Source organism: Aegilops tauschii, chromosome 2, assembly GCF_002575655.3.
Source record: "Aegilops tauschii subsp. strangulata cultivar AL8/78 chromosome 2, Aet v6.0, whole genome shotgun sequence".
Classification (NCBI taxonomy): domain Eukaryota; kingdom Viridiplantae; phylum Streptophyta; class Magnoliopsida; order Poales; family Poaceae; genus Aegilops; species Aegilops tauschii.
In genome coordinates, this window is record NC_053036.3 from 356,896,265 (window position 1) to 356,910,676 (window position 14,412).

Consider the following 14,412-nt stretch of genomic DNA (forward strand, 5'->3'; position numbering starts at 1 on the left):
CTATATACATCCGTATGTGGTTTATAGTGAAATCTCTACAAAGACGTATATTTAGAAATGGAGGGAGTAATACGTAGAACTGGTGGAGAAATCGTTATATTAGAGTAAACCTCACCTAAAACCCTTTTTGCCCAATGCTTGTGCTTGTATTCTGATCCATCTTAATTACAGTGAAGACCCAACTTAATTACAGTTAAGCATTGCTAGTACTTTTGGTCCTGGACTAAACCGATGACCGCAAACCTAAGACCGTACAAGGTGCTTAGAAGATGTGTTTATAGAGAAATAAATCTGTTTGGATGTGTCTAAGGCTCATCTAGATATGACATAAGTATGACATCAACGCCGCCTTACCCTAGCGTTTCCTGGCGGCCCAGCCAAATAAGGTAAGTTCCTGTCTCCCCTAGTACAGAAAAGGTAAGGCCCACAACCCGCCGATTCCCTCGCCCCCAGCCACCGGTTCCTTCGTCCCGACCCAACCAACCTCCTCCATGCGATATCTATTGGTCCCCTCCTCACGTGCTCTTCCTCCCCCATACCTTGCACCCGGCGGTTGCTTCCACCTCCATTACCTACCCAACCAGCCATCTTCTTCTCCCCCAAGTAAGGCACAGATTACTTGCCCACGCTCTAACAAGATCCATTAGACCTTCAGATCCCTTGTAATGGCGCCAAGAAAACCTTCAGATGACCTGCAATGGTGTCTTGATTAGTTGCTTCTCCTCTTAAATCTTCTCTGATCTGAGAAGGGGAAAAACAAGAGAAAAAGGGCAGGGCTGTAATTTTAGAGGTCAGATCTCTCACCTCCTTCCACTTGATTTTGCTGTTTCTCATCAGTATTCGGAAAGCCAAATTGTCTCCCGCGACATATAAGTCCCCCTGTGTACAAGAACATATAAACACCTCTGTAAAAAAAGCCATCTAATCTGCTATTCTTCAGGTTCTCTTAATCACTAGATGCTTCATCCACTTGCATGTAAAACAAAACAACTTTCATGCTATTTTGGGCAAATGCACAAGTGACAGGCAAGCAAGTCTTAGAACCTTAGAAGTCCAAGTTATTCATCGTGAGAAAACGTTGTTGTTGACATACATAATGCAATTTAACTACTACATTTGAGATGCTCTTAATCACTACATGCTTTTAGTCTGTCATTATACTGATCCTACAAAGGTTTGTATTAAAAAAGTGGCAACTTATATACATTGTTTAGGCAACTGCAACACAATAGGCAGGCAAGTCGTGTGTAAAAACTTGGTGTTGTTGAACTAATAAGCTGTGCAGTTTTGTGAGCAACTTATAAGTGGAAACTTATATGCATTGTTTAGGCAACTGCAACGCAATAGGCAGGCAAGTCGTGTGTAAAAACTTGGTGCTGTTGAACTAATAAGCTGTGCAGTTTTGTGAGCAACTTATAAGTGGCAACTTATATGCATTGTTTAGGCAACTGCAACACAATAGGGAGGCAAGTCGTGTGTAAAAACTTGGTGCTGTTGAACTAATAAACTGTGCAGTTTTGTTAGCATGTTTGTGGAACGGACAAAGTGCAGATCATAAAAAGCTAGGCATAAGCAAAAAAAGATGGTTTTAAGCAGATGAGTGTTGGTTTCAAGAGAAAACATACTGGTATGAACAAAAACTTGAAAGTAACCTAAGATGCAAAAACTCCTAAATGTGGTTGCAGCATCACTACTTTAGTAACCTAACTTGCTTATAAATGTATGATGCTTTGATGTTTTAATTGTAGATCAGTTTTCTCACCTCCTTGGCTCAATGTGGTAGATTCCATGTAACTTGCTTATTGAATGCTCTTGGAGATATGATGTCTGTAGTGTACCTGCTTGTATGAACATAAAAAAATGTGTATGAGCAAAAAAAACAAAAATTGACTGTTGAAAACCTTCAGATTTGCTAGTTGCTACGTTTTTAAAAGAAAACTTCATGTACTTGAACAAAAAAGCATAGCAACTTACATGAAAGTTTTTAGCAAAAATGCAAAACAGTTCATATAAAAAAATGGTGGTGCTACATGAACAGGATGAAGAGTTACTTCATCTACTTGCACACAAAATCATGGCAACTTCCATACTATCACGGGGCAAATGCATCATAACAGACAAGCAAATCTTGTAAAAACATTTGGAGCTTACAATATATTTGATCATGGAAAAATAATGATGCTACATACATAAGTCAACTTACCTATAGAAGGTTCTGTGTGGAGCAGAAATGCTTCATTGCTGGATGTTAATCGGGAGGATGGGTGGAGCTGCAACCATTATTCTCCATTGGAAAATGGAATGTGCATCCTGGGATAAAAAAACGATAGGCAAGAACAAAAAATCTGGGACAAATCTGTGCTATGCTCCAGCATTATGAAGTAAGAAAAAAGAGCAAAAACAGACACAAAAATTAAAACAGGTCCTAGTAGGAGGTAAATCTTGCCATAAGATACAGTAATAAAAGTGATACTAGCGAACATGACAAACCATGTCACTCAACTAAAGTAGTGATGCTGCTCCTATTCCTAGATTACTTTCAACTAAAAGTAGAAGTATCCATTGCATTCTTCATGATAATTGCTGATATTTCCATGATGAATACACTCTTTGAATAAGAAGCTACCCGATGACTTGTGCTTCAACTGTTTGCTTCAACCTGGTGATTTGATGTCTGCCAATGATTAAAAAAAGATTAGACAAAAATGTTGTAGCACAAAACTTTCATACAAAAGATTATACAGTGCTTGTCCCCATTTTAAAAAAGTATTAATTGCTTGCCTCTTCTCAGATTTGATGTCTTTTCATGGTGTAAAAATGCAGGTTTGGAATATGATTGACCTAAATGAAGTACGAGAGGAAGATATGCCAGAGTTTGCCTTTGTTCATGACATGAATATACTTGATCCTTTATATTGCACACAACAGAGCACCCCACTTGGTGGAGCTGACAATGCTGAGTTTGTGGCTGGATCTCCCAACCCTGTCGCCGCACACAATGCTTCGACACATGTGGTGCAAACTATGCCTACAGATATGGGTGCAACGGTCAAAGCAAGTACACATCCAGCGGCAGCAACAGAGACGGATGAACACACGCTTCTTGACACTAACACCGCAGGTGGAACAGGTGGGACTGTTGGAAACAGTTTGGCAGGCTTGGTTGGTGAGAACGATGACGAGGCATGGTCATAGCCCAAGGAACCTTACGTGGGGATGAGGTTTGACACTTTGGAAGGTGCAAAGGAGCACTACAATCCGTATGCTCTGCAGCTTGGGTTTTCCATCAAAATGAATACAATAAGGAGAACTGGCGACACTCGTATGTTGGTAAAGCAGCAATTTGTTTGCAACAAGTTTCGAAAACCTACAGAGGACGATGGAGGTGCAGAAAAGCCCCCTGTCCTAGACAAAATTATTGATCAGGCAGAACATGTTGACGAAGATGATGATATTGTCTTTCTTGATGATGAAAGTAAGTTAAAAAAGAAAAGCAAGAAACGAAAGCGAGATAAAATAATTCAAACTGGTTGCAAGGCCAAGATGGTGGTGAAACTAGTAGATGGTCATTGGGAGGTGGTGTACTATGTTGGTGAGCATAACCATAAGTTAGTAGACAAGCCATCTTTGAAGAAGTACTTGCGATCGCACCAAGGAATACCTCCAGAAGAAAGGGCATTGCTAACACATCTTCACAACTGCAATTTAACTATAGGTGAAAAATGATCACTAGCTTGCCTGTGTTTTTTGTCTAAGTTGCTGAACACCAATTTAATGCTTGCCTGCTGGTCTTTTTAAGTGTGGTATTTGGCTCATGCCCTAGAACGTGTTAAGATGTTCAATTCCTTTCCTTTATTGTTTTTGATGTTTCCTTTGTTACTGCTGGGGGTTGATTAGGTTAGTTTTGTTGAGCAATTTGCTTGACCATGAGTTTGGCAGTTGCTCGAAAACATGGTCCTAAACTAGATTAGTTTTGCTGAGCAAAGTTGGAGGTCTACTGTTAGTACTTGCTCAAAGTGAAGGGCACAACTTGCCTGTGCTTGTAAGCACTCATTCCCCTTGATGCTAAATGATTTGTTAGTGTGCAGTAATTAGTCTTGTTGTGCTAGTTGCTTGCCCAGGTGTTAGCACTTGCTCAAAACATGTCCTCAACTTGCCTGCAATTGTTGCACACTTTTCACGTATTGGGTTGTGTGAAAAAAATACAAGTAGGACTTTCCCTGAACAATCAAAATGGTTTGGTGTGTGCATATATATTAGTCTAGTTGTACTACTTGCTTGACCATAAGTTATTACTTGCTCAAACCATGTCCTGAGCTTGCCTGCGCATTTTCACATGTTTTTGTGCGTCTGAATTGCTGCCTATAAACTACTTCTCAGTGCCATGCATAAAAATCTGTTACTTTATGAAAATGATTTTTTATAAACTACTTTTCAGGGCGTATGATGCATATTATGTCAGACTTCTATGGCACAGAGGTGATCGTCCCCTATGGTACTAAGCACATTACAAACCTGAAGACAATGTTAAACAAAGATGCCACCAAAGAAGGAGATATGATTGAGACAGTTGCCTACTTCAAAGATCAACAAAAAGATGATCCAGACTTCTTTTATAAGATAAAGTACGATGAGGAGGACAGGGTGGAGAACATTTTCTGGGTTGACGGTGCAGCTAGGAAAGCTTATGTCGAGGCTTACCACGATTGCATCTCGTTCGACGCGACATACATGACTAACATGTACAACATGCCCTTTGCCCCATTTATTGGAATTAATAGACACGGGCAGTCGTTCATGTCGAGCTTTGATTAGTTGTTTGAGACGTTCCTTGAGGCAATGAATGGTATAGCACCAACCAACATCATAACTGACCAAGACATTGCGATGGCACAATCCATCAAAAAGATGTTTCCTACGAGTGTGCATCGTTGTTGCCGTTGGCATATAATGAAGAAGGCACAAGAGAAGCTTGGATCAATGTTGGCGCGAAACCCTGGTTTGTCGCGTGATTTCAATGAATGTGTTGACTTCAGCTTGACACCAGAGGAGTTTGAGACAGGATGGAATGCTCTGTTGTTGAAGTATGAGGGTATGCTTGACACCCACTTTGAGAATCTATACAACTACCGGGCAACGTGGGTTCCTTGTTACTTCAAGCACCAGTTCTTCCCTTTCTTGCAATCAACCCAGCACGATGAGGGGTTCAACGCTGTCCTTAAGCGATATGTGAACCCACATAAATCCATCTTGAACTTCGTGAAGCAGTACCAAAAAATTCAAACCCACATACTAGTCCGAGAAGGTGCCAAAGACTATAGAACAGAGCATTTGCAGACTGAACTGTGGTCATCTTACCCCATTGAGAAGCAAGCTTATGAGGCCTACACCAGGGACTTGTATGTTAAGTTTCGAACAGAGTTTGCGTTGATTGCGAGGTACAATGTACGGCCTCATGGTTCTAACTTGTATGAAGTTTACCCCAACCAGGAGTGGGTTGTGAAGTATGGATCTAGAAGCTACTACGTGACATGTGAACCAAGTGCTGAAGACTATAGATGTGAATGTTGCATAATGGACAGGGATGGCATGCTTTGTTGCCATATTTTGAAAGTTTTCACGCAACTGGGTGTCAATAAAATCCCTGAGAAGTACATCATTCGCAGATGGACTCCACTGGCAATACCTGATGCACCACCTGCTCCTGATCATGAGCCCGATGAGTTACCAGAACAGTCAAAGAAAGAGATTCGACTTGCAAACATGCAAATGGATTTTGCAAATCTTGCCCACGGAGCTAGCGCACCTGATGCTGCTACAGACATTGTAAAGAAACATATGCGTGCAGCACGGCAAGAAATTAAAAATCTGAAGTTGTCAAGGAAAAAAAAGACATCGGCATCATCTAGTAGCAACCCTGGTGGGCCTCCACCGCCGCCTAGTTCTTCAGTACCGCCAGGAAGTGGTAACCCTGCTACGTCAAGTAGTCACAAGGCTAATCGACCTGCACCACCACCTAATGGGCCTGTGCAAACACCACCTGGTCCGAGAACTCAACAGCCTACTTCTGCACCACATCAAAAAATTGCCGCGACGAAAGTTCCTAGCCCTATGAACATTGCTCTGCATGAGCAAGCATCTTCAGCAACTGCACCATTTCAAAAGGGCCCCACTCCAGTACACTACGGCCCTGTGCCAGCAAGTTGGCGCCCTCCACCTCCACCGAGAATGCCTGCACCCAGGATGCCTGCACAAGCAACAAGGATGTGTGTTCCTCAACCCCGAGGCCCCATACTGCAACCTAGAGATCCTACTCTGCAAAACAGAGACCTTGCTCCAGAAGCCATGTCTCCTGCCACACATCCCGCCCGAACTGAACAACGTCCCAGGGGTCCCAGAGGGTATGCACAACAACCCAGGCCACCAGCAATTGTGTATCTGCTGCCAAACACAAGTGCTACTAGTGGTGGGCTAATGGCATGGACTGCCCCGCAAACATTGAACTCGCCTACTGGTTCTGGACAATATGCCATACGCTCAACATTTTCCCGACAAAATGCAGACCCGCTGTTGGTTCCTTCTCCACAAACTACCAGTGATGAACGCGTACAGCTAGGGGTTGCGTCACTGGGCAAAGGACCTGCCATTCCTGAAGGTGCTCCTGTACTTGATCCTGATCTTGTTTATCCTACTACCACGGCAGACCCTACCATTCCTAGAGACCCTCCAAAATCGACAACAAAAGGAAGAGCGAAGCAACGGAGGATTCAATCAGCTCTAGAGCTGCACCCCAAGAGGAAGAACAAGTGCAGTTATTGTAGTTCTACAGACCACAATTCAGCACTATGCAAGACGAGATTGGTTTGATGGACATTGGGCAATTTTGACAATTTTTGGGTATAAGGTTCTGCAAAGAAAGAATGCTGGTAGAACGCGTGTCTGGGAATTAATTTTTGTTTATGAATGGGATGTTGCTACTCTTTTATGTCTATGACTTACCTTAGCCTACCTGTTATCTATCTAAGATTTTATGGTTATGATGTCTTAATGGGAGAAAGGTTGTTTTTGAAGTTCAACCTCTGCTTTTTATTTTGGCAATTAGGGGCTTGTCTCCTTTAACTACAAGCAACTCCTATGCGAGTTATTTTTGTATCATTTGATCTGTGGGCAGGCAACTCCTAAAATCTATTTTTGCAAGTTGCATGATAAAACTATGCAACTAACTCATGTTGTGTCGCTTTGTGCAACTAAGCCATGTTTCTGTCTAAATAAACTACACTAAGATACCCAAAGTGCCTTAACATAAGAATAAAGGATAAATTCCAATTTTTCATTTTTTGGCAGAAAATCAGTTTCAAAAAGAGACCACTCTCTGGTTTTGTTGCAAGTTAATACAAGGTAACTTTAATTACTTCTTAAGGCTATTAAAAAATGACAAAGAAATTGAGGAGTTCATGCAAATTAAAAAAAGTTTTAAATAGCAAAAACATTGAGGTAAAAAACTAACCTATGTTAATTTGAGGACGTCTTTCCATGGTGCCTTGTTGTGAATGCTGTCAACTCATTGAATAGTCAGCTGCTTCTTGATGTTTGGGATATCATCAGGTGTAAAACTTGGAACGTTCCTTGCCTCCCATCCATTGGCAATTGTAAGAGCATAAACCCCGCAGTCAACACTATACAAACAAATTGTTTCACAGAAACACGAGCCATAAGTTAAACATTTTTATTGACTTATTGGCATGTTCATACTTGTGGGAAAAAAGATCTAGGGGCTTATGGGTACTTACTCATTATTTTGCCTTGGAACATCAATGTTGACAAGCCCGAAGTTGTCCAGGACAACATGTGACTTGGGGTAGTGCAGTTCCCATAGACTACGGAAGCTTGCAACTATGGCCCTTGCACACCTATCAAGCAATGGGGATTCAAGAGTTCTCCATGAATCAAGTACCTCGAACCTTTGGTCTCTTATATTCACATTGAAAAGCCAATAATGGTTCCCTGTGACTGGCTTTGAAGGGTCAATGTTCTCTAAAACAGGAAACATGATCTGCATAAATGATGACCAGACAAAAAGGGTGTTAGATCGTTGAAGAAAAATGTGTTGGTTCTCGTAACTAGAGTTGCGGTTCTGGTTTGTATGTGTGCAACTGCTATCATGCATGGAGACAACTTAAAAAAAGATGTTATGCAAGCAACTTGGGGGGGGGGGTGAAAAAGCAATTATGATGAGGGGATGTGTTATGCAAGCAACTTAAGGTTGTTGTGCAGGCAACTTGATGATGTTATGCAAGCAACTTGATGATGTTATGCAAGCAACTTTGGGGGATGAAAAAACAAATATGGAACATGTTCACTCAAAAAAGAAATCAGGTTCCATATGCATATCTGTAACTTCTATCATTGTGCACGGAGAAAAAAATGCTAATGATTTCTGATGGACACAATTGTTTCTGAAAAAAAGTTGTAAGATGTCGAACAAACTATGACATTCCTATAAGGCAACTACTAGAAAATAATAATTGTGTAAGAAGTGCAATTAATGTGCGCACACCAACAGAGATGTAGTGAGAGAAACTGGCCATGTCTTTGCGGTCCAAGCGGTTGGATTTATTGAATTTCGATGCAATCTCTTTACTATCAAAGCAGTCCATCTGTTGCATCCTTATCTGAAAAAAGATTTCAACAGAAGTTTAGAAAAAAATGAATGATCCAAGTAACGAATGGCATGTGTGCAATGAAAAAGAAAATGTACATTGGCAAGTGATAATACATTTTTCCTTTTCTTACCAAGAACTTAAGGGGCATAAGCACCTTCTTTGAGTCTGGTGGCAAGTTCATTATAATCGACAAAATGCCAAATTGAACAACATTAGACAATAGGAATCCTTCTTTTCTCATTGAATTTGCAAGCTCCCTAACAGTAACATGGTAACCGTGGTAGTTGATGACAATGGGGCTGCAAAATAAAACAAGAACAGAAAAAAAAAGAATTAAAAATATAAGATTGACAATGCATTATCTTCTGTGTGATCAAGACCTCCCCACCTAATCGAAAAACACACCACCCCACCCCCACCCTCCCCCACCCCTACCTCCTTCTACTGCTAGCATATATTATATATTTTTGATTTAGTTGCCTGTACTACAAATTAAAATTGCCATTGTACACTTGGGTGACTTGCCTAAAGACTACACAGCAGGAAAAATAAAAACTGTTTGAAACATATGTTGGAAATATGCCCTAGAGGCAATAATAAATGGTTATTATTATATTTCTTTGTTCATGGTAATTGTCTATTGTTCATGCTATAATTGTGTTATCCGGAAATCGTAATACTTGTGTGAATATATAGACCACATCGTGTCCCTAGTAAGCCTCTAGTTGACTAGCTCGTTGATCAACCGATAGTCATGGTTTCTTGACTATGGACATTGGATGTCATTGATAATGGGATCACATCATTAGGAGAATGATGTGATGGACAAGACCCAATCCTAAGCATAGCATAAAAGATCGTGTAGTTTCGTTTGCTAGAGCTTTTCCAATGTCAAGTATTTTTTTCCTTAGACCATGAGATCGTGCAACTCCCGGATACCGTAGGAGTGCTTTGGGTGTGCCAAACGTCACAACGTAACTGGGTGACTATAAAGGTGCACTACGGGTATCTCCGAAAGTGTCTGTTGGGTTGGCACGGATCGAGACTGGGATTTGTCACTCCGTATGACGGAGAGGTATCTCTGGGCCCACTCGGTAATGCATCATCATAATGAGCTCAATGTGACTGAGGCGTTAGTCACGGGATCATGCATTGCGGTACGAGTAAAGAGACTTGCCGGTAACGAGATTGAACAAGGTATTGGGATACCGACCATCGAATCTTGGGCAAGTAACATACCGATTGACAAAGGGAATTGTATACGGGATTGATTGAATCCTCGACGTCGTGGTTCATCTGATGAGATCATCGTGGAACATGTGGGAGCCAACATGGGTATCCAGATCCCGCTGTTGGTTATTGACCGGAGAGGCCTCTCGGTCATGTCTGCATGTCTCCCGAACCCGTAGGGTCTACACACTTAAGGTTCGGTGACGCTAGGGTTGTAGAGATATGTGTATGCGGAAACCCGAAAGTTGTTCGGAGTCCCGGATGAGATCCCGGACGTCACGAGGAGTTCCAGAATGGTCCGGAGGTGAAGAATTATATATAGGAAGTCAAGTTTCGGCCACCGGGAAAGTTTCGGGGGTTACCGGTATTGTACCGGGACCACCGGAAGGGTCCCGGGGGTCCACCGGGTGGGGCCACCTATCCCGGAGGGCCCCGTGGGCTGAAGTGGGAAGGGAACCAGCCCCTAGTGGACTGGGCGCCCCCCCATGGGCCTCCCCCCTGCGCCTAGGGTTGGAAACCCTAGGGTGGGGGGGCGCCCCACTTGCCTTGGGGGGCAAGGCACCCCCTTGGCCGCCGCCCCCCCCATCTAGATGGGGCTTGGCCGGCGCCCCCCCTCCCAGGGGGCCTATATAAAGGGGGGAGGGAGGGCAGCAACATTACAGCCTTGGGCGCCTCCCTCCTCCCCTGCTACACCTCTCTCTCTCGTAGAAGCTCGGCGAAGCCCTGCCGACATCCCGCTACATCCACCACCACGCCGTCGTGCTGCTGGATCTCCATCAACCTCTCCTTCCCCCTTGCTGGATCAAGAAGGAGGAGACGTTGCTGCACCGTACGTGTGTTGAACGCGGAGGTGCCGTCCGTTCGGCACTCGGTCATCGGTGATTTGAATCACGGCGAGTACCACTCCGTCATCCACGTTCATTGGAATGCTTCCGCTCGCGATGTACAAGGGTATGTAGATGCACTCCTTTCCACTCGTTGCTAGTATACTCCATAGATGCATCTTGGTGAGCGTAGGAAAATTTTAAAATTATGCTACGATTCCCAACAGTGGCATCATGAGACAGGCCTATGCGTAGTTACTATGCACGAGTAGAACACAAAGAAGTTGTGGGCGTTGACGTTGCCAATTCTTCTTGCCGCTACTAGTCGTTTCTTGTTTCGGCGGCATTGTAGGATGAAGCGGCCTGGACCGACCTTACACGTACGCTTACGTGAGACAGGTTCCACCGACTGACATGCACTAGTTGCATAAGGTGGCTAGCGGGTGTCTGTCTCTCCTACTTTAGTCGGAACGGATTCGATGAAAAGGGTCCTTATGAACGGTAAACAGAAATTGGCAAATCACGTTGTGGTCATACGTAGGTAAGAAACGTTCTTGCTAGAAACCTACAAACCACGTAAAAACTTGCAACAACAATTAGAGGACGTCTAACTTGTTTTTGCAGCAAGTGATATGTGATGTGATATGGCCAGAAGATGTGATGAATGATATATGTGATGTATGAGATTGATCATATTCTTGTAATAGGAATCACGACTTGCATGTAGATGAGTATGACAACCGGCAGGAGCCATAGGAGTTGTCTTTATTATTTTGCATGACCTGCGTGTCATTGAATAACGCCATGTAAATTACTTTACTTTGTTGCTAAACGCGTTAGCCATAGAAGTAGAAGTAATCGTTGGCGTGACGACTTCATGAAGACACAATGATGGAGATCATGATGATGGAGATCATGGTGTCATGCCGGTGACGAAGATCATCATGGTGCCCCGAAGATGGAGATCAAAGGAGCATAATGATATTGGCCATATCATGTCACTATTTGATTGCATGTGATGTTTATCATGTTTTGCATCTTATTTGTTTAGAACGATGGTAGTAAATAAGATGATTCCTTATGATAATTTCAAGAAAGTGTTCACCCTAACTATGCACCGTTGCGAAGGTTCGTTGTTTCGAAGCACCACGTGATGATCGGGTGTGATAGATTCTAACGTTCGCATACAACGGGTGTTGATGAGCCTAGCATGTACAGACATGGCCTCGGAACACACGCAATACACTTAGGTTGACTTGACGAGCCTAGCATGTACAGACATGGCCTCAGAACACGGAGGACCGAAAGGTCGAGCATGAGTCGTATAGAAGATACGATCAACATGGAGATGTTCACCGATCTTGACTAGTCCGTCTCACGTGATGATCGGACACGGCCTAGTTAACTCGGATCATGTTTCACTTAGATGACTAGAGGGATGTCTATCTGAGTGGGAGTTCATTGTGTAATTTGATTAGATGAACTTAATTATCATAAACTTAGTCTAAAATCTTTACACTATGTCTTGTAGATCTAATGGCCAACGTTGTCCTCAATTTCAACGCGTTCCTAGAGAAAACCAAGCTGAAAGATGATGGCAGCAACTATACGGACTGGGTCCGGAACCTGAGGATCATCCTCATAGTAGCCAAGAAAGATTATGTCTTAGAAGCACCGCTAGGTGATGCACCAATCCTAGAGAACCAAGACGTTATGAACGCTTGGCAGCAGCATGCTGATGATTACTCCCTCGTTCAGTGCGGCATGCTTTACAGCTTAGAACCGGGTCTCCAAAAGCGTTTTGAGAAACATCGAGCATATGAGATGTTCGAGGAGCTGAAATTAGTTTTCAAGATCATGCTCGGGTCGAGAGATATGAAGTCTCCGACAAGTTCTTCAGCTGTAAAATGGAGGAAAATAGTTCTGTAAGTGAGCACATACTCAGAATGTCTGGGTTGCACAACCGCTTGACTCAGCTGGGAGTTAATCTCCCGGATGACGCGGTCATTGACAGAATCCTCCAGTCGCTTCCACCAAGCTACAAGAGCTTTGTGATGAACTTCAATATGCAGGGGATGGAAAAGACCATTCCTGAGATATATTCAATGCTGAAATCAGCGGAGGTGGAGATCAAAAAAGAACATCAAGTGTTGATGGTGAATAAAACCACTAAGTTCAAGAAGGGCAAGGGTAAGAAGAACTTCAAGAAGGACGGCAAGGGAGTTGCCGCGCCCGGTAAGCCAGTTGCCGGGAAGAAGCCAAGGAATGGACCCAAGCCCGAGACTGAGTGCTTTTATTGCAAGGGAAGTGGTCACTGGAAGCGGAACTGCCCCAAATACTTAGCGGACAAGAAGGCCGGCAACACCAAAGGTATATGTGATATACATGTAATTGATGTGTACCTTACCAGTACTCGTAGTAGCTCCTGGGTATTTGATACCGGTGCGGTTGCTCATATTTGTAACTCAAAACAGGAACTACGAAATAAACGGAGACTGGCGAAGGACGAGGTGACGATGCGCGTCGAGAATGGTTCCAAGGTCGATGTGATCGCCGTCGGCACGCTACCTCTGCATCTACCCACGGGATTAGTTTTAAACCTCAATAATTGTTATTTAGTGCCAGCTTTGAGCATGAACATTGTATCTGGATCTCGTTTAATTCGAGATGGCTACTCATTTAAATCCGAGAATAATGGTTGTTCTATTTATTTGAGAGATATGTTTTATGGTCATGCCCCGCTGGTCAATGGTTTATTTTTGATGAATCTCGAACGTGATGTTACACATATTCATAGTGTGAATACCAAAAGATGTAAAGTTGATAACGATAGTCCCACATACTTGTGGCACTGCCGCCTTGGTCACATTGGTGTCAAGCGCATGAAGAAGCTCCATGCAGATGGACTTTTGGAGTCTCTTGATTACGAATCATTTGACACGTGCGAACCATGCCTCATGGGTAAGATGACCAAGACTCCGTTCTCCGGAACAATGGAGCGAGCAGCCAACTTATTGGAAATCATACATACCGATGTGTGCGGTCCAATGAGTGTTGAGGCTCGCGGAGGATATCGTTATGTTCTCACTCTCACTGATGACTTAAGTAGATATGGGTATGTCTACCTAATGAAACACAAGTCTGAAACCTTTGAAAAGTTCAAGGAATTTCATAGTGAAGTTGAGAATCAACGTGACAGGAAAATAAAATTCTTACGATCAGATCGTGGTGGAGAATATTTAAGTCACGAATTTGGTACACACTTAAAGAAATGTGGAATAGTTTCACAACTCACGCCGCCTGGAACACCTCAGAGAAATGGTGTGTCCGAACGTCGTAATCGCACTCTATTGGATATGGTGCGATCTATGATGTCTCTTACCGATTTACCGCTCTCATTTTGGGGCATGCTTTAGAGACTACCGCATTCACTTTAAATAGGGCTCCGTCGAAATCCGTTGAGACGACACCGTATGAATTATGGTTTGGGAAGAAACCTAAGCTGTCGTTTCTAAAAGTTTGGGGATGCGATGCTTATGTCAAGAAACTTCAACCTGAAAAGCTCCAACCCAAGTCGGAGAAATGCGTCTTCATAGGATACCCTAAGGAAACTATTGGGTATACCTTCTACCTTAGATCCGAAGGCAAGATCTTCGTTGCCAAGAACGGGTCCTTTCTGGAGAAGGAGTTTCTCT

The 14,412-nt window shown here is 43.1% G+C and overlaps 1 protein-coding gene and 1 pseudogene across 1 annotated transcript; both read left to right on the plus strand.

Annotated features, from left to right (window-relative positions):
• The first annotated feature begins 2,632 nt into the window (after positions 1 to 2,632).
• LOC141042025 (protein FAR1-RELATED SEQUENCE 5-like) lies at positions 2,633 to 3,750 on the plus strand (annotated as a pseudogene).
• A 1,046-nt stretch (positions 3,751 to 4,796) lies between these two features.
• On the plus strand, positions 4,797 to 6,867 carry LOC141041022 (uncharacterized). Its single transcript, XM_073507134.1, has one exon. The coding sequence runs from the start codon at positions 4,840 to 4,842 to the stop codon at positions 6,865 to 6,867; it is 2,028 nt and encodes a 675-aa protein (XP_073363235.1). The 5' UTR covers positions 4,797 to 4,839.
• The last annotated feature ends 7,545 nt before the right edge of the window (positions 6,868 to 14,412 follow it).

Coding starts and splice junctions, on each gene's coding strand:
- LOC141041022 (XM_073507134.1), top strand. CDS start 4,840: ATGAATGGTATAGCACCAACCAACATCATAACTGACCAAGACATTGCG.